The 21,738-nt window shown below is 34.9% G+C and overlaps 1 protein-coding gene across 1 annotated transcript in view; it reads right to left on the bottom strand.

Moving 5' to 3' along the window:
* Positions 1–1,754: 1,754 nt before the first annotated feature.
* The window catches only part of ABCB1 (ATP binding cassette subfamily B member 1), an 87,175-nt gene continuing 67,191 nt past the window's right edge, over positions 1,755–21,738 (bottom strand). The window contains exons 23-29 of the mRNA XM_051962356.1: positions 16,917–17,017; positions 16,453–16,593; positions 14,074–14,230; positions 12,483–12,680; positions 10,321–10,527; positions 4,073–4,219; positions 1,755–2,565 (exon numbers count right to left, since the gene is read on the bottom strand). Of these exons, the coding sequence (XP_051818316.1) occupies positions 2,359–2,565; positions 4,073–4,219; positions 10,321–10,527; positions 12,483–12,680; positions 14,074–14,230; positions 16,453–16,593; positions 16,917–17,017 (1,158 nt within the window). The 3' untranslated portion in view covers positions 1,755–2,358. The remainder of the gene's footprint in view (positions 2,566–4,072; positions 4,220–10,320; positions 10,528–12,482; positions 12,681–14,073; positions 14,231–16,452; positions 16,594–16,916; positions 17,018–21,738) is intronic.

The raw sequence follows: 21,738 nt of genomic DNA, 5'->3' as shown, positions 1-21,738 counted from the left end.
TTGACAGAAATGAGCAAGACGACTTTTTAAATGAATGGGTATTCTGCCCAGATAAGCAAAAGAAGAGTCTCTTTTTTTTCAAAGTTTAAGAAAATTTAGAAAGGAAGGCTGATAGATATGGATTACTAACTTGGCAGAAATAGGAAAGTTTGATTTTTCAAGTAGGCAAGATGAAGGCCTAGAATAATAAATAAATGGACTTTGCAATTATACTTTGTAGCAATAATTTCCTTACCTCCTGGATACCCAGAACTCCGGTCTCTTATCTGCAAATATCCAATTCAGTTTCTACTTCCATATCCTGTTTACCATATCAAACTAAGCTTATCATTCTTCCCAAGGCACCTTCCCTCCCAGCTTCACTGTCAAAGATATCTCATTTTCAAAACTTTAAAATCATTGACTTCTTTTCTTCTCTCATTCATGTCCAGTCACTCAGTCCTGTCATATTTTTGTATTGGTCCTTCCTCTACAATTCCTTTCAACATCGATAGCAATTATCTGTTTTTATCCGCTTAGAGTTACTATCAGACCTACACTGAATCTTTTTTTCCCCAAACTTTTCATTTTACAAGTGAGGAACCTGAGACTCAGAAGTCATATAGTAGTATGTAGTATGTAGTATGAGCTGTAATTTGAACTTAGGTCTTCAGCCCACAAATGAAGTGATTTTCCTACAATACATTATGTATACAATACAATACTATAGATTTAGGACTCAATCAGCTATTTTATGCATTTTAATTATCTTTCCAAATAGATTATGTCTTGGACAAGGATAGCTCTTATGTTCTTCAGCTGTACCATAGAGCCTAGCATAATGTTGAGAAACTGGTAATGAATATAATAGGTCCTCAACATGTACTACATAGACTAAGTAGTCAAGTAATTACTGGAATTTTAACATATTAATTAAGATAATGCTGATGATTCCCTATTTAAGAGGATTACCTAGGAAACATAGATGTTAAAAATAAGTATCTCCACTTTTTCTCTCTGTGCCCCTTGGAGCATCTTACATACTGATAGCAAAACAAGAAAGATAATGATTTCTGACCCTGTAAGCTTGCCCATAAAATGGAGGGCCAGGACGTAAGGTAAGCATGGTGCCTCCCTCCCATCTGGGTTTTGTCACACTTTCACAAAACTGTTCTATATCCCTATGATCTTGGTCCCCCTAATGATTGACATGTAGGAGATGTAGTATAGACATTTACGATGATCTGTCCACATATTTTAAGATATTTCACCTAGGATCCCTTGTGTTGTCACACAAATACCCATATTTGTGTGAAAGAATTTCAGTAGACAATTATTTTAATGCTGTATATTTCCCCTTAAAATTATCCTCATATAAATAAATTGTTAGGCCACACAATAGGTCACATTTCAAAGTATTACTAGCACTCCCTGGTGGATAGCATAATTAACAACCTTGAAGACTGCCATCACAGAAAAGGAGTTTTAATTTGGGTCAGGATTCTTCTCAATAAAACTTGGCAATTGCATTATACTTGAGGGAACATTAAATAAGAAAGGGTTCTAGACTACCTATTTATCGTTTTTTGTTTTTGTGTACTGTTGCCCTGTGATTTCTGATTAACAATATTAAAATTGAGAGAGGGGATTTTGTAATTGAACACATCTGCAGTCACAGAATCTGAACTCTCCTACTATTGTGGATTTGGTTTGACATTTTAGGGAATTAATTCTATGAAAGATAAGCCATTATTGAAATAAAAACAGTAATGCAGTTTTGTATTTTTTCAAAGTGTAAAAATAATAGAATTCTTTAACAATTCTTTGCAGCAGCAATACAAAATATTAACAACATACCAAAGGAAGATTCAATCCCATGATTTGTACATTTCTATCCTGGCCCCAAACTAATGAATGAATCTTGCTTTGATTTCTTATTATCACTTAATTTGGCCATAATAATAAAAGTTGAAAAGTAACAAAAGAGCAGAGTTAAGTAGAAGAGTAAACAAAGTTGTACAATTCTGTAGGACCCAGTAAAAGAAAAAGACAGAATAGTGTTCTCTTATTTTGAACCAACTACCTCATAATAGAAATCTCTAGCATTTTGAGGGGGGAAGTGGTATAGTCAACATAGGTTTGAACAATATTAAGTTTCAAAATGTATGGGATATTGGTATATCTTCCATAAATGTTGCTCCTCTTCTGGAGACATTGAATTCTATGGGTAGAGATCTAGTCATAGCAGAAGTTAATTTAAAAAAAAAATGAAACAACCTAAAGGACTTGGTTTCTGGCAGAAGTTGATGGCTATGATTCCCTTTTTAAACACAATTAGAGGAAATATTTAACTTATAAAATGTATAGAGTGAGAGGAGTTCACATGCGCTTTGCCCCACTTTGAACGTTGACCATTGAAAAATAGATGCCTTTCTGAGCCAGCAGCTGTTGGTGTGTTCCCTGTTCTTTGACCTTGCCATTCTGGAAAACCACGATAAGGTCGGCATTCTGGATGGTGGAGAGGCGGTGAGCGATCACAATACACGTACGGCCTTCTCTGGCCTTGTCCAGGGCTTCCTGGACAACCTAGTCAGTGATTACATACAAGGTTATTTTAAAGAGAAAAATCAATTCTAACTTTTCAATTCCTTCTCTCTCAATATTCTTTTCACTTCATTTCCATAATAAAAAGGAAGATTTTATACAACTAAGAACTGGGTAGATAAAGAGATAAATTTACAATTAACACTTTTTTTTGTTTTTTGTTTCTAAATATTGTAATTTTTCTCATTTCCACATAAAAACAATTTTCCCTCCCTTCATCCCCTTTTCCTCCTTTAGACAGTAAGCAATTTGATATGTTGTACATGTGCAACCCTAATACACATATTAATATTTGTTTCTCTTAGTGAGATCATTCCACCAGCAAAAACACTTATTAAAATATATTTGTATCTATATTCTGCATGTGGTACCATGTTGTTTTTGAATATGTATAAACCAAGGCCCGTGGGAGGCTTTTGGCCTGCCTTAGCAGCAAGATAGGTAGAAAATTTTGGATGCTTCAATACCTTCAAGTCTTTGAAGTAAGAGTAATCTCAGAAAGACTAGAGTAATCTTTTGCTATTTGCAAGTTATAGATACAGTTCAAGAAATTTGTGTGTATTTGGTAACAAAACAACAACCACCACCCCAAAAGTGACTGTTCAAGCCTAAGTCCTAAATAGACAGCAGTAAAGTTTGTGACTCTCTCCTCCTCTCGATATTCAGTTGCAGGTTCTGTGTTGAACCTGACAACTGGGAAGAGGAAATGAAGAATCTATTCAAATCTTAAATGACTCAAGGTATGCTGTTTAAGGAAAAAAGGAGTCAGTTACCAGTTATGATGGTTCTCAATCTCTGATTTTCCTTGTTTCATTGATCATTTTAAGTGATAAGAAGATTCTTAATTCTTAATACAGGTGTTAGACACTTTTCTCATCAATACGTAATAGGGACATGTTTATAAATTATACTCCAAAGTTCTGGCCCTCTACAGATAACCACCAATTGAGATAATGAATCTCCGCAAAGCAGTCACCTGTATTCGAATCCACACTATTTAAAAGTTGTAATTATAGAACAATAGGATCATAAGTTCTAGTCCAATGGAAATATACCATTCAAATTTGAATAATGTGACAGCTTCAGAGAGATTACTCGCTCCCATTAATGGGGACCCAACTGTACAATCTTGCAGAGCTGGGTGGAGAACTGAGTCCTTAAGTAACTGGTCCAGAATATGGGCTACAGGCATGGAATCAGAATACCTGAGCTCAAATCTGAACACTTACCAGGGGATCACTTAGCCTCTGGTCTACTTTAGTTTTTTCGATTGTAAAATGGGATTAATAGCAACTAACTCACAACATTGTTGTGGGGATGAAATGAACAAAAAACCTAGGACAATTCTTGGCACTTAGTAGGTGCTTAACAGATGCACATTATCTTCTGTTTCCTTTATGCTACTTCTAACCTCTAGGACTGAAAATATACTATGTATATGAAGTAAAAGAAAATGGCTCTTTCTGAGCATAAGTACAGTAAGCCATACCTTTTCACTTTCTGTATCCAGGGCTGAAGTTGCTTCATCCAATAGCAGGATCTGAGGATTTCTGATGAGGGCTCGAGCAATAGCAATACGTTGTTTCTGACCTCCTGAGAGCTGAGTCCCTTTGTCTCCTACCTTAGTTTCATATTTCTATATTTTAAGTTAAATTTAGTTAACATCAAAAATGTAGATACTAGCAAAAATAAAAATTATTATCTTGACAGTGAGTTTGCAGTAAAAGAGATTTTGCTTCTTGGCGGTAAATTTAAATGAACAAATTATACCAAAAGCAAGAAAGAAGAAAACTGCTAAATAGAGAATAGAGAATTTTTAAAAATAGAGAATAAAAAAATCAAATTACAAAAATGAAGACTGAGAAAATGAGTCTAGAAAACCATAGAGATCAAGGCACAGAGGTCTACAGCCAACAAAATCAAAAGTTTCAATAATAGCTCACATTAATATAGTGCTTTAAAATTTATAAAATGCTTTAAATAATTTCTTTGATTCTCGTACCAATGCTGTTATGTGGTATTATTGTTTCAGTTTAAAAGGAAGTTAAGTGACTTTTAAAAAATGTATTCATTATTATCAATAACTACATTTTATATTATTGTTCCATTTATGATAGATTCAAAGATTGTTTATAATGTTCTGTTGGTATTAATTTTATCAATGAGAAAAACTCTAAGTCACATTGTAGTGTTCTCTTCTTTTCTCAAATATAATCATTCTCTCTGGGAGCAGGTTTCTTGAGGAGGTTTCTGGAGGCAGCCTTCATTTCAGTTCCAAGTTATAATCACCTCAAATGCAGCCAGGGATTAAACTACAGTCTTTTATTGTCTCTTCCAAAATAGCCTGGTAGCAACTCTCGTTGCTAGTCTTTTGCCTCTGCCAGCTTCTGCCTCTAGCTCAGCTCCAACTCCTGGCTTCTCAATCCCTCCAACTCAATTCTCATTGACTATGAGAACCTCTTATATATGATCTCTTAAAGGTGTGAATCCAGAGTTTGACTCCTCCTCCAAGAGTGAGATTGTGGAGGTGTAAATTCACAAAATTACCAAGTTAACTCTGTGAATCTCCCATACTTGTGAACTCCAATGTGTGAGCTAATATGTAAACTCTCTTAAAGGTATGAGTTCCAAAGGTGTGAACCAATTACATAAGCATTGTTTCTATCATCTCTAATGACTTAATACCTTGTTTCAAGTTCTGGCTCATAACATCACATGATTATATTATTTGATATACTTTAATAAGAACACAAGCATATATGTATGTTGGAAACAATGTTTATAAAAATAGAAAGAAAAATCTTCCTTAATGTAATTTTGAATCACTTTCAGACTGCTTTAGAGGCAATGCTTTTTGACTGAATTGCAGGAGAGCAGTCAATAGAAGTAAAGAGAGGGTGTCTTCCACACTAGGAATTCTCCATACTGGTCAGTCAGTCAATAAATACTTATCAACCACCTCCTCTATACCAGGCACCAAAAAGAATTATAGATCTAGTGTGAAATAAAAACAAAATCTGCACCTACAAGCACTAGAATAATGAATATTCTCTATCTGAAATAAAGACTTAACCTAGTATCACATACAATGGAGAATTAGAGATATATCCATTAAAAAGATAGAAAGAACTATTCACTGATGCTATCAATATCAATAATTTTAAGAATGTTAAGTATAGTTCTAAGGCAAGACAATAGAAATGAAGGGAATAAGCATTAGCAAAGAAGTTAACTCTATTTAGTGAGGATAGAAAGGTATAATAATTAGATAGTTTCAAGAGATTCAATAAGGAAGGCAATCAAATAGCCACCATCCCCTATATCACTAAAAGAAACCAGGAGAGGTTAATAGAAAAATAAATGCAATTTATAATTACTAATGAAATATACTGAATATTTAAGTATTTTAAGGCATGTAGAAGGACTATAGGAAAATACCTCTAAAAACAATTTTAATAGAAATAATGAAATAATTAGAGAGAAATATCCCACTTGTGGCTGAATTAAGACAGCAAGTAAAACATCAATATGATTCAAATCACAAAACTTGTAATTTGGTGCAATACTAATAATACATCATAGAAGAACTTCACAGATTTGTTAAACCCTGACAAAATGTATATGGAAGACTTGCAAGAAATAAAGAAAAGTGAAATGAGCAAAAGCAAGAGGACACTGTATATAGTAATAGCAATATTTTTAAAGTTTGAGTCATTTTGACTATTATAAATATGCAAATTGAATGTAATGAACCTATAAAGAAAGATGTTATCTGTATCTGGAAATATGAACCTATTAAGAAAGATGTTATCTGTATCTGGAGATAAAACTGATAAAATAGATGTATACAATGAGTTTATATAAACACTCACATATATACATACAGACTGACATATTTGTGTATAATGGCAGCCATATTAAAAGAGAGAGGGAAGAAAAAAATTACACAGTGCAGAAAACTATGTACTAGAAATGCAGTTATGTACAATCATCTTTTTTATCTTACTATGTTATGGAAATGCTGGTTTCATTTCATAAAATAAAATAAAATTTTGAATGAAGTAAACAAGAATGTTTCAGGAGAATTAGGGAGGAGAAATGAGGAAAGGAGATAGGCACTCCCAGCTTTGTTTGCTGAAAAAAGAGATGAAGAGAAAAGAATAATCTAAAAATTGAATCAAAGACTTATAATCACTATAATTAGCAACCAGTAGCTAAGTCTAAGATTATACTACCAATACATATTCAAAAGCAGAAGTTAAGGACACATCCATACAAAGCTAAACCAGAGTTTTTAGCTATTCCAATGAGTTTTGGTTTTGCTCCTTGAAATTAACAATGTGACATATGTGATAATTTTTTTTCTTAATATAAATAGAATAACACTTAAAAATGGTAGAAAACAAAATCATTTTTATCACCATTTTTGGAGCACTGAATACTTCTCTAAGATCGGTGATCCAGTAGATAAAGCAATGGATTTAGAATTAAGAAGACCTAATCTCAAGTATACCCTCAAACACTCACTAATTGTGTTATTAGGCAAGTGATTAACCCCTCTGTCTCAGTGTCCTCATCTGTAAAATAGGGATAATAATGGCATGATAATACCTCAGGGTGCTGTAAGTAAAAAATATATATATATATCATATAATATTTGTATAGCACTTTGAAAACTTCAAGGTATATATCAATGGTAATTATTGTTATTGTTGTTATTGTGATTTTGTAGGGAAGGAGGACAAATTAATGTATAATTGTGTCAAGGACCACGCCTAAGTGAAGGGGCAGGTCAATTCTCCGAGAGCCTCCACAGCTGTGGATCATAACATCTGAAGGAGTTGCAAAGCAGCCTTTGCTGACACAGGTGTTCCTTTTGGATAGGGAATGAAATAAATTGGAGACAGAAGAGGAGAGAGGTCAGACAACGCAACAGCTTCTCAGTGGAGAGGTCAGAGAACAGCAACTGCCTCTCGGGCTCCTTGTATTGTCATCCTCCTCTGACATGAAGAGATCCATTCTACAGGTTTGAGTTAAATCAGGAGCCACTGGCAGGTGGCTTCCATAGCACAACATAATTCAAGTGCTTTAATGGAAAAGATACAGAGTAATCAGAGCTGGAAGAAGGTGGCCAGTACACAGGATGGATGTAAAGTAGAGGAGCTTTGATATGGAACATGGTGGGAAGAAACTGACTTTGATGATACCATAGACACTTCTAGGTATGTACCACTGAGGCGTGCATGCATGTGTGTGTGTATTTGTCTTAACTCATCTGGGATTAAGATCTGTAGGGAGCAATAATTTGACCCCCTGAGCAATAGACATATGTACTAAGTAAAAATCACTTATTAATTGTGTATATAGTACAAATGGTTATCTTAAGTATGACCACAGGGTGGTGATCTTGGCATTGTTAAATAAAAAGCATCCTAAAAGAATTTTGGTTCTTTAATACCAGTCTCTTGGTTTATTCCTAGGATACCCAGCAATAAGAAGCCACACAATGTGGCACCTAAAAGAGAGAGGGCTCAGGGATAGTTCTGAGATGTTTGTTTGATGATTTTCATTGAAGCAAGAAGATTCCACCTTGGAGTTCCTTACATTGATAAAAATCTGAGACGCAGACCATTTCCTCCACACCTTCCAACAAAATATACCTGTTACATATTTTTAAGTGGGTTTTATCAATTAAGAAATGTCATTCAGGGACTCCATTTTTAAAAATTATTCTCTTTTCTTCAGGTTTCAAAGCTCCCTCTTCTAGAGGAGAAGAAACTTCAGAGACCATCAAATTGAATCTTTTTTTCCCCAGAAGAAATTGAATTTGAGAGAGGAATTCCAGAGGATTTAAGGCCATGTAGTCTGACCCCCAATGTATGACCCTTAAGTGTCTTGCCAGAGAGCACAAGGGTGGTATCACAGATTGAACTTAAACCAAGCTCATCTGACTCTAGTGCCCAGACTGGATTATGCCAACCTTACAATTGTCTATGCCTGTAAACTTATTTGAAAATATTATGATAACTGTCCGCTACTTCTTATTCACTTAAAAACATTATTTTGACTGTAACACATTTAACATGTATAAGACTGCTTGCCATCTAAGGAAGGGGGTGGAGGGAAGGAAGGGAAAAGTTGGAACAGAAGTGAGTGCAAGGGCTAATGTAAAAAAAATATAATGTATAATGTTAAAAAAATACCCATGCATATGTACTATTAATAAGTTATTTAAAAAATTATTTTGAGGAGCAGTCTCAAAAAAACCTATGCCATATAAGACGTTAAGACCCCCTGGTCTAGATGATCTGTTAGCCTGTTATGAATATTTTGGTCTGGGAGGAGGCAGGGAGAAATATGGGACAGACTCACCAAAATGGCAACAGACCAATGCCAAGAAAAGTCTCCTATAAACCCAAGAATCTGTTTACCATAGATCTATCAGACTGAAGCTTTCACCAAATTTCTCGCCTTATCCCTAATGCTTAGTACCATGCCTAGCATGTTGTAGCCACTTAATAAATATGAAAGGGGGGAGGAGGAAGAGAAGGAAAAAAGAGAGGGAGGGAAAGAAAGGAAAAAAGAAAGAGAACAGATACATGCAGAGCTAGACAGACTAAAAGCTACAAAACTATAATAGCTCTTGGAGGTTTCAAGTCCAGATCTTCTCATTTTACAGAGTAGGATACAGCAGAAGAGATTAAATGGCTTGCCTGGGTCACAGTCTAGTATAATAACTATAGCAAAATTTAAACCTGTCATCCTGAAGCCAAGTCCAATGCTTTATTCACTCTATGCTGCCTTTCGTTTCATTTGTACCTCACTTGCACAATTATCTTCTATTATACCCTAAAATTTAGTTGAAAGGACCATGGATTTCAAGTTGGAAGAGATTTCAGAAGTCATTTAGTTTAGCCCCTTTCATTTTATCATTAAAGAAACAGAGTCAGAATTTTAACTATTTTCCATTTAGTGAATGGAAAAAGTATGGAGCCAGAAGACCCGAGTTCAAAACTAGTCTCAGATATTTTGCAGCTGTGTGATCCTAGACAATCATTTAATCTGTCTGCCTCAGTTTCCTTAAAAGTAAAATGGGGATAATAACAGTACCTACTTTATAAGATTTTTGTGAGGATCAAATGTGATATTTGTAAAGCACTTTGAAATCTCAAGGTTTTATATAAATGCTACTATTAATAATAATAATATGAATATTATTAGTCAATGATCTTGGATAATATTGTTTTAGTTGTGCCAATTCTCCATGACTTTATTTGGGGTTTTCTTGGTAAAGATATTGGAGTATTTTGCCATATCCTTCTTTTGTTCATTTTATACTTGAAGAAACTGAGGGAAACAGGCTTAAATGACTTACCTAGAGTCACATAGGTAGTAAGTATCAGAAGTCACAATTGAACTCATCATCTAAGACTAATGTTTTAGGTTCTGCATTTTATCCAGTGCACCATCTAGTGGTTCCAATTATTATTACCTGAGGTAATAATAACTTTGGTGACTGGATTAGCAGAGCCAACAATTGAATCCACACCCTCTGGCTCTATATCCATTGCTCATAACATTGTATCATGATTCTATATGAATGATCGTCCCTTCATTGACACTTGATAAATAAAGGAAAGGATGCTATGTCTTCTGAACAAGTAAAGAGATGGCAGAGCAGAGGAGGTAGGAGACCAGCATCTCTTGATGGTTTTAAAGGGTAAGAAAATGACTTACTTTGGGTAGTGTTTCAATGAAAGGATGGATATTGGCGGCTTTGGCTGCATTCACAATTTCTTCCTCTGATACTTCCCGACTGTTGTTTCCATAGGCGATGTTCTCTGCAATGCTGCAGTCGAACAAGATGGGCTCCTGGGACACAATGCCAAGCTGAGCCCGGAGCCACTGGACGTTGAGCATCTTGACATTTTGGTCATCAACTTTCTGAAAGCAAAAGTATTCATCAAGATATATTTATTAAGCCCTTACTAAATGGCAGGCCCTATGCTAGGTTCTGAGGTTACAAAAATAAAAGTAAAACAGTTCCTGCCCTAAAGGAACTTATATCCTACTTAGAAGATTATATGCATATATGAGTTCTTACAGACTGCAGATGATAGAGGTACAAAGTATGAGTGGTGAGAGGGAGGGTAGGAAAAAACTCTTATCAGTAGGGACGACATGGAGTTAGCTGTGCTTGAGCTGAGTACTGAAGGAAAGTAGAAATTACAAGAGACAAATGAGGAGGGTAAATGTCCAGTCATGGCAGACAGGTAGTGCGATGGCAGGGGAGAGAAGATGGAGTATCAAGGTGGAGGAATATTAAGAAGGGCAGTGTAGACAGTAGATTGAGAGAAGAGAAGGAATGTGTAATTGGCCTGGGAAATCCAAACAAAAAAATCTGCAATTTTTTTTTTGTGTGTGTGGATTTTCTAAGGCTAATAGTTTCATCTCCTGCGTGAAACTATTGAGTGATTGCTAGTAGTAGGAAAAACTACATTTTATTTGGTTTCCTAGAGGTGACTAAACAGGGATCTCACATCTCCAGATTTTTGAGAAAATAGTGTCTGTTTATTGTGCTTTGGCATTGGCTCCCAACTTTTGGATCATAACGCCTGGATAGATACATCATGGGTTCCTGTGTTCCCTCATGTTTCAGTGTCAATTTTTTGGTTATGGAAAAGAATGTATTCATGGGTAGCTCATTTGATCTTCAGAATAAATTATGTCATAAAATGTCACATAAACACTATGCATTATGATGATCACTCTACAAGTCAACAAGAATTTATTAAGCACCACTAAAGTCCTGAGGATAAAAAGTCAAAAATCAACTCTATTTTTAAATATACCCTATAAATGTGTCTTTCCCTGCATTTAATTGGGAAGGATAACATAGATAGATAGATATGAATAAATAAAAAAAATAGGAGAGATGATTTAGAGAGAAGGACACCAAAAAAAAGTTGGCAGAAAGTAGAGAATAAGAAAAGGCTTCAAATAGAAGAATAGCACAAGGGTTCTTAACCTGGATCCAGGAATGTTTTTTATGTTCAAAATAATTATTTCCTTTGTAATTTGACCTATTTTACGTCATGCATTTTTTTTGAGAAGGGGTCTGTGGGCTGTTCCAGAATGCCAAAGGGAATCATCACACACAGGCACAAACACACAATTTATGAATCTCTGAACTACTTTTTTTCAGAGGCAGAACTTGAATCTGAATCTTTGTGACTCCAAGGGCAAAGCTCTACCCACTCTGCCATACTGTTTCTCATCATTGAAGGTATTTAATCAATATTCTCTGAATTAAGGACTACCATTCTAGTACAGGGCCTAATGACTTCATATTTGCTTTCTCTGCCTTGTCTCTCCTCCTTCTAAGGATTTGTATACATTGCTGCTAGATCAATTACCTTAAAACGTTCCTTTGAACACATTATGCTTCTTGCAATCCTGTTTGGTAGCTCTCCAATGTCCTATACAACACACTCCACATTTCCTGGCATGTCCCTTAAATCGTTTTATGATCTGGCTCCAAATGATCTTGAGATGCAAGACTGATGGAGCTTGGAACTGGAAATATTAGGGTGATCTGACTAAGTCATTTTTAACACCAGAAGCCTTTATTTCCTCCTCTATAAAAGTGGAGATTGGATTAAATAACCTCTAAGATCTTCTCTAGCACTAAATCTTGGGTCCTATGATATTTTTCCCATCTTGTGAATCTTAAACCATTCAGAAAAAGACTGTGGGAAATCAGAGATCTTCTGCTACAAAACATGGCACTGTAAGGTGGCTCAGTAAGAGAATCTTGTGAAGTGTCAAAGGGTGCTTGAATGGAGACACACAATTTCAGGGTTTGGGGGAAATGATCATCCTAAGGACAGTCCACTTACCACTTCTCCAACCAGAGGATCATAGAATCTCTCAAGTAGCTGTACCACAGTACTCTTCCCACAACCACTGCTGCCCACAAGAGCCAGGGTCTGACCCTTTTTCACCTCCAGAGTCAGGCCTTGAAGCACAGGAATGTCAGGTCGGGTAGGGTAGTTGAACACCACTTCATTAAATGACACATTCCCTTCGAATTTTTTCTAAAATCAAAATACCATTAAATTAACTACATGATGATCAAAAATGGATTATGAGGTTATTCCTTCATCAACATACGGGAAGCTATTTATTTTTACTATTCATTTTCAGACATGCTAACACTCAATAAATGCAGGCAACCCTTTTACAGAGTGACATGTTTTTTTTTTTTTTTTTTAATTAAGACAATTGGGGGTTGGAGTCAAAACCAGCCTCAAACACATACTAGTTGTGTGACTCTGGGCAAGTCGCTTAATCCTGATCGCCTTTAAAATAAACAAACATGCAATGAAATAAAGGCAAATCCTATTTCCTAAATAATATAAGCAACAGTAAATTTTAATATGGCAGCATTTGCTGCCTTTAAAATAGATGTTTTCTCCAACTTCAAAAGACATATGATGCAAAATGCCATCGATATCTAGAGAAAGACTGGAGTCTGAATGCAAATTGAGACATACTATTTTCACTTTTTTGTGTTTTTATTCTTTCTCATGATATTTTTGTTTTTTATTTTTGTTTTGAACTTTTGTTTTGATTCTTCTTTCATAACATGACTAATATGTAAATATGTTTAATAAGACCATATATATGTAACCTATATCAGATTGCTTGCTGCCTTGGGAAAAAGGGGAAAAAATGGAAATCAAAATTTCATCAAAGTAAATGCTGAAAATTATCTTAATGTGTAACTGGAAAAAAATAAAATATAATTAAGGAGGAGAGAAAAATGACATGAGTTTTCTCTGACAGTGTAGTAAAAATAGCTGCATATATAAAGCATATATAAATGGTACACTTTTGTATAATGATGTATATTATTATATGGTATACACTTTGATATATTATATATGAAAATGTAATTTTCATAAAATATATTTTATATTCTATATACAAAATACAATATGTACATATTAAAAACCTATGCTAATTAGCTTCTTTAAAAATTAGCTGCATATATGAAGCATATAAATGTTACATATCTGTATAATGATTATTATGTGGCATACATTTCAATATATACAAAATATATTTTTCATAAAATATATATTTTGTATTCTAATATATAAAAATATAATATGTACATATTAAAAATCTATGCTAATTAGCTAGTTTCTTTTAAAATTTTTCATTTGATGTTCTATAAAGTTATACATATATATATACACACATAGATATGTATAAAACATGTATTAATATTGATTTCTTATAAGTGAATTCAACAAACATTCATTAAACAGCATCTGCTGTCTATATGGTACCTGGGCTGGGCACTGAGGAGACAAAAAGAAAAATTAAAGTCTTTGTGCTAGGGGCAGTGGCACTTTACTATGTAATCCAAACTAACCAATGAAGTGTCAATATGCAAACCATAAATCCAGAGGTAAAACTCACCGGCTTTTGTCCCTCCTCACTGTAGCTGTCTATCACAGGTTTTTGTTCTAGGAGCTTGATGATATGGGATGCTGATATTTTGGCTTTGGCATAATCTGGTGCAAGTGAACTTGTCTGCCCCACAGCCATAGCACCAAATACAATAGCTGAAAACACCCTGTAAAAAAATCAGCCACTTTAAAAGTTGCAATCATAGTGATTTCAAGTTAACATTTCTAATTATTACAGAAGTTTAAAAAAAATTCTCCTTTTGCCTAAGTCCCATTTGTGAATTCTGTAATCATCATACTCTGTATTAACTGGGGGAAGAAGACTGACTCTCATGGAGATCCAGATAATTTCTGTGAGAGGTAACAAAGTTCCATACCTAACATTTTAATCTAATAAGCATTGAATCTATATATGAAGGAATTGTCCCACCTTCTGCGTATAACAGTAACAGTAATAGCTAGCTGTAAGGTTTTCAAAGTGCCGTACATATATTATCCCATTTGACCTTTATGTCAACACTGTGGTTAAATACTATTATTACCCTCACTTTACAGATGAGGAAACTGAGGCTGAGAGAAAGATTAAGTGATCTGCTCAGAGTCGCAAAGTTAGTAACTCTGATTTGAACTCTGATCTTCCTGATTTCAAATCCAGTCCAGTCACCTTGTCCAACCTTATGAAGACAGGAATCCTTTCACTTCGAACCAGTGTGAACATTCCGGGGAATTTTTTCCTGGGGATTTTCCTGGAGCTTCCTCTAAAGTTTTTGCAGCCTGTTGTCACACAGGTTAACAAGAAATTTAACTTTTTGGGGAGGCAATTAAGGTTAAGTGACTAGCAGAGGGTAATAGAGCTAGTAAGTATCTGTGGGCAGAGTTGAATGTGACATGTGCTTTATTCCTGTACCACTTGCTTCTCTTCACTTCTGAGATGAAATTTACCTCCTTTCCATTTCCATTCCTTTTGCCTTCTGGAGCAAAACCGATTTTTTTTCCATTTTATAGTCCCTTTAATATCTTATGGTCACTATCCTTCCCCTTCCCAGTTCCCATCTCAGCCTTCTTTTAGATAAACATCTCTCATTAATCCTGCCAGTACTCACACGGCATGGTCGTCAGGTTCCTCACTGTTGATTTCCCCCCTTGGATATATCCAAGCTTCTCCCAAGCTGTGGTACCCAGAACTGAGTATTATATTCTAGATATAATCTAAGGAATACAGTTCACATGAGCATTATCAGCACTGTGAACTGGACAAAGTACTTCCATTAAGACAGTCTAAAGTTATCTCTAAAGTTATCTTTATTAACAGCTGAGGCCCACTGTAGGCTCATAGTGAGCATGCTGTCAATTAGCCTGTCCCAAAGTCTAATCATTTTTACATTAAGTGCTCTCAAGCAGTCTCTCCCTTCCTGTACTTGGATAATGAAAATTTTAAAGCTAAGTGCAAGAGTAGCAGAAGCTTCCATTGACTCAATGCTTTTTTTCCTCAGAGAGAGAGATAGATATAAATTGTATTATCAGAGACCCAAAGGCAAAAATAACTAATTTTGATTTTCTCTAAGGCTTATCCATTGCTATAAAAAGAATTTGCGTGGGTTCTGATGGACATATTTTTGCCAAACCTAGAGCTGGAATTGATTTCAGAGTCCAACTACTCTGACCCTTTTTTTAGTATAAAGAAATAAGGTTCAGTGTCTATTCCAGAGTAATACAGAATATCAGAAGCAAGATTTCTGCCCATGCCTTCCTGATTTCTAACTCAGGATTCTATCCACAATGCCACGTTGTCTCTCATATGAAGCTTTTTCAAATTCCTCTCCATCAGTCACTTCTTTCTCTTCATTGCTAATACCTCCATCCTATTATCTAAAACCAAATTAATATGTGTTTATATATTGACATGTTATCTTCTCCTGATTTTCTTTAGGGTAAGAGCTATTTCATTTTAATGTTTACGGTCCCACTTTCTAGCACAGCATCTGGTATATAGTAAGTACTGGATAAATGTCACCTCATTGATTGATTTCCTACATCTGGGGATAACGAGAAGTTTGGATGATCTGACTTCTAAGGTCATTTTATAGGTCTTAATCCTATGCTTGTCAAACTTTCTCCTTCCCATCATGTGTTTTAGCTGACCTAATTGAGGCCATTTAAAGAGGATGTTTGAATTTCTCACCCATCTTCAGGTATTCCCTAAAAGGATAAAGACCCCTTGGAGGTCTCAAGAAATGTCACTTTGATATAGTTTTCTAAAATGATAAGAATTTGTCTCCCATAGACATGCCAAAAGCACCACTAAAATAAATTCTATGTGTCTCTGTTTCTAAATTTTAATTCTATAACACACCATAGGTCAAATGCAGAAACAGAATGAGGTACTTACAAGAGCACATCTTGAAAATTCATATTCACATTTATCACCAAATAAGCACCAAACTGGAAACAAGCAGCATAGGAAAAATACATCATTGCATGGGTGAAAGAAAACAAAATGCCAAAGATATGTGCTTTCTTCACAGAATTTCTGAAAGGAATTTTTAAAAAATGAATCACATCATTCATATAAATTTAGTCTAATAATGTTCTTCTCGATCAAGGATCTGTCCCAGCCTTGATGAGACAAGGTCAGTAATATCATGGGCCATTAGTTATATTTGCATTCTTCTTTGTGGTATCCAAAAGGAAAAGCCGTCCTTTTCAAAATTAAACCAAAATGGCAATTCTTACTAAGTGATAGGCTAGTTAATCATCACTATTCAAATCAGGTCACTGCTTTCTTGAAACTTGCCAAACAATCCTGTCTCCCTGTCACTCTCTTTATCTCCACTCCATTCCATCATTCATTACCTGTATGGTCCCAGCAAACTCTGTTGATACATATGCTCAAACTTTCTCTCCTTAGTTAGAGAAACAACAGTTCGGAAGTTTTCTATTGCTTCAGTAGCTATCTGCACAAGAGAGCATAAGACAAGCAAAAGTGAGAACGTAATAAATAATCTACATCTTATAATCATGGACTCACTCCAGAATTTATCCCAGTCTTAAGCTTCTTAAATATGGAAATCACAATTAATCTCATTTGATCACTCAGTCACAGAATTATCTAAATAAAAGAACAATTTATCTTCCCACCAAGCTAAGTGAGGATAAGACAATCTTATGCTGCCCACTGCCCCTAACAGTATAATTAGATATTCCTAGAGAGAATGCAGATATATGTTTTTATGTATGAAGGACAGAAGTTAGAGTGAGAGTTTGGAAAAAGATTGCTATTCTTCCTGCTTTGAAAAAAGCTGTATGATTCCAGGGGAACATTCCAAGGGATTTCTAGGGATAGATTAGCGACAATCAAAGAAAATGAGAACAACTTTGGGAGGAAAACCTGTCCATGAAACTGGCTCTTTAACATGTCATTAATTTCCAATTTGTCTATCTAGAGACTTCAGGGAATTTCCCAGTAGCTGAGATTAGGGACTTTCTCTTGGTTGCAGAATTTCTATCTAAAGTACTCATTCATTTTTGTGTATTTTCAGGTATATTTTACTACTCATAACTTCTCTGATTTCTGCTTGCTATTGGCTTAACAATAGACTTTATTAGCCATTCATTTCCATGCACATTTTCTTTTTGATGTATGTGACTAACATTTGCTGGGAAGCAGCCAAGTCAATGGGTATAAATTTGAGGTTACCACTTCTCCTTTATGGGAAAGCAATTAAATAACCTAATGGTTTTGGAACCTAAAAATCCTTCCCCTGTGATTAGCAATATTTACAAGAGCAAAAAGACACGATTCTTTTCTGATATTCTTCTCTGAGGAAAGCATGTAGTAAGTCTTATAGTCCTTTCTCTTGTTCCCCTCCAGACAAGGATTTCCCCTTCAGACAAAGATGAGCAGGCATAATGTCAGATACTAATCCATGGTAGTGACTCTCCTCTAAGGTTACTTCTGATTTACCCTGTGTGGATCTTGGATGTACATAATTGTCTGCATATTCTCTCCTCACATCAGACTGCGAATTCCTTGAGGGAGGGTTTTGCCTTTCTTGGATCCCTAGAGCTCAGCAAAACCCCTAGCATGGAATCAGCACTTAATAAATGCTTGTTGATTTAACTTGAAACCCCCCCACCTCCAAGTTGCTTGTCTGTAAATATGTATACTTACATAGGGAATACATATTTTACAGAAGGAATCTGAAAGGTCACCAAGAATCTGATTTACTCATTTCACCAATAAGAAAACCCTAAAGCATTCTGTACATCAAGTCCCTATTCTTTCCACTGGGGGTTAACATATTCTTTCTGAGCTCCTGTTTCATTCAAGGACACTATAAACTAAAAATAATCTGGTAGGGAGGGAAAGAGATTTACTCTGGGCTCAAAAACTTCTTATAAAATCTCTTATACATGTATCAACTTGCAACCTATGGGACATTGAGTTTTCCCATAATTAACCATCTCATTATGACTCCTCTAAAATTAAGAATTACCATTTACAAAAATGTTAAATTGAAAAGTAGAAGACCCTCCTAAGAAAAGTTTGTAATATTTCATTTGTTAGATCTGTGAGAAAAATAAAAGCTACTGTAGCAACTGGGAAGATCAAAATACAAACTCAGAAGAAGACAACAATCTCAAAATGTTTACATGTGAAGCCTCAAAGAATAGTATGAATTCATTTCGTATCCAAAAAGTCCTCTTAGAAGACTTTAAAAAGGATTTTTAAAATCAAATAAGGGAGACAGGAGAAAATTAGGGAAAAGAAATGAGTTATGCTAGAGATTTATGAAAAAAGAATGAACAGCTTGGAAAAGGAAACACAAAAACTTATTGAAAAAAACTCTTAAAAATAGAATTGGCTAATGGGGTAAATACACTGGATACTAGGAAGGAAAAAATTCAACAATTCAATAAGGTTAAACTTTTATATTTCTAAATTGGAAGATGGTATTTATAACTCTTAAGAATTGTATCACTATTAGAGAGGTTAGAAGGAATATGCTTAGACAGAGGGTGTGAGTATAAGTTAACTTTGTTGGAATCGTAAAAAAAAAATTGATTAAGTGGTGATAAAAGGATTATATTGGGAGAAAGGGAAAGGGGATACAAATGGGGCAAATTATCACACAAAGAGGCATGGAAGATCTATGATAGTAGAAAGAAAGCAGTGAGTGAATATTGTTTGAACTTTTATCTCATTGAATTTGCCTCAAAACTAAAGTAACCTACACACTCAGTTTTATTTTAAAAAATCTTTCTTACCTTATAGGAAAGTAGGAGTGGGAAGGAGAAAGGACAAAGGGAGAGGAGAGCAGAAGAGAGTGCAGAAGTAGGAGGAGAAAGGGGAAAAAAGGAGTAAAGTTGATAAAAGGGGGCCAGATTGGGGGAGATGGTGGTGGAAGCAAAACACTGATGAGGGGAGAGAGAGAGAGAGGGTGAAAGGAGAAAGAAAAATGTAAAAGGGGAGGGAGTAGGATAGAAAGAAATAGTATTCATAGCTGTGAATGTCAATGAGATGAACTCTGATAAAATCATTCTGGAGAGCAATTTGGAATTATAGTCAAAGGGCATTCAAACTATGCATCCTCTTTGATCCATCAATACCCCTACTAGGTCTATATCTCAAAGAGATCATAAAAGAGGGAAAAGGAGCTACATGTACAAAAAATATTTAAAGCAGCTCTTTTTGTGGTGGCAAAGAATTGGAAATTAAGGGAATACCCATCAATTAGGGAATGCTGAACAAGCTGTGATATAGAAATGCATTGTTCTATTAATAGGACAATTGTTCTATAAGAAATGATGAGCAGATAGATTTCAAAAAAACTGGAAAGACGACTTAAAATGATGCTGAATGAAGTGAGCAGAATACATAGTAACAGCAACATGGAACAGTGATCAACTATCATTGTTTACTTCTTTTCAGTAATCCAACGATCCAAGAAAATTCCAAAAGACTCAGGATGGAAAATGCTATCCATATACTGAGGAAAAACTATGGAGTCTGAATGCAGATGAAAACATATTATTTTCACTTTTTTTGTGTGGTTTTTCCCTTTTGCTCTGATTCTTATCACAACATGACTAATGTAAAAATATATTTACATTACTGCAGATATATAACCTATATCAGACTGCTTATTTTGAGGAGGAAGGAAAACTTTGAAACTCAAAATCCTATAAAAATGAATACCAAAAGCGATCTTTACATGTAATTGGAAAAAATAAAATATTATTTGCCAAAAAAGACTACATTTAAGAAAGATTTTTAACAATAAAGGTTAAAGGTCAGTCCTTGAATATAGCTCTCCCCAAATGCCTTACTCTCTCAACTTATTCTAATAAAAGTCTGGTTATGTTTTGGAATATGAAGGTTTAAAACAAAACTTTCAAAGTCTTCTATTCTTAATTTCAGCAATTAGCATACTGTATACACAACATAATCAGTTACTTTTAAAGTAAGAGCTACAAAAGCAGTAGCACTTATGAGTCATACTAAACAAAACCATATAATCACTTAATGACTAAAGAATTCATGGTCTAGCAGGATGAAACAATTAAGGAGGAGCTTAACCAGCACTTTGAGGTATTATTTTCTAATCAGAGGAATGGTAAATAGCCTTTAGGATTTCCTATGGAAATCTTTTCACATCACACAGTTGGGAGGAAGAGCAAATAGTATTAATAGCTTTTAGTAGAGTTAACTATTTTATCATCTCTATCCATTCCTCATCCTCCCTAACTACTGCAGAAATTTGTTTTTTTCAACTTTTAAAAGACCAAAAAGATAAAATTTTTTCATCATCAAAACAATAATTATTAAAAATGAATTTTAAAAAATGAATTGGTAATCTATAGCATGTGTGGTGAAAAATGACTGTTGAGGAGCATGTACACTTTTTCTTCCTCATTACTTTAACAAACTGTCCTCCTGCCAGTGAGAACCAAGGTAATCAGTAATATATGAGTCTTTATCCCTTTCTTCTCATTCTACTCACTAATTAACAGCAATACTCCAGATTCAATAGGTTCACAATCTGTGTCTACTATCTATAACTTTGGATTGCTTCCTTGAGAGAGTTCCCATATGAGACATAACAACAGCTTCTCAATGTTAAGTATTCAGGGATATAATTTATTTCTAGATTTTCTCCTTGCTTCTATAGGTAATTGAAACTAAGCATAGTACTTATTTTATTAAGAACTTAGTTACAAATATTTTATTTACAGGTTGATCTCACATGTCCCTCTTCTTTCTAACACAGTCATCACTTTGATGTAGGGGATTATAACCTGGTACAATAAAAGGCTTGTATTGGTCTCCTTACCTCAACACTCTCCCCATTTTTGTCCCTCTTTCACTGACCATGTCACTTCCATTCAATAAACTCCAGTCTCTCTCTCTATTGCCTCCAGGATCACCGTGCTAATTATATTTTTATTAAGCTCCAGGTATTTTGTGATCCAGGGACACTGACTTCCAGGGGCAATACAATCTATGCACTTTTACCAGATGTCGCTCATGCCTGGAATTCGCTCTCTCTTCCATGAATTTCATAGCTCCCTTCAAATCTCAGTTAAAATTACACTTTCTGTAAAAAGCCTTTCTTGATTCACTTTAATATTAGGGCCTCCCTTCTGAGATTACTTCCAAGTTGTCCTGTGTGTG

Source organism: Antechinus flavipes, chromosome 5 (genome assembly GCF_016432865.1).
Source record: "Antechinus flavipes isolate AdamAnt ecotype Samford, QLD, Australia chromosome 5, AdamAnt_v2, whole genome shotgun sequence".
NCBI classification, from domain to species: Eukaryota; Metazoa; Chordata; class Mammalia; order Dasyuromorphia; family Dasyuridae; genus Antechinus; species Antechinus flavipes.
The sequence above is the reverse complement of the archived record's forward strand: the minus strand, read 5'-3'. Positions and strand labels throughout refer to the sequence as shown.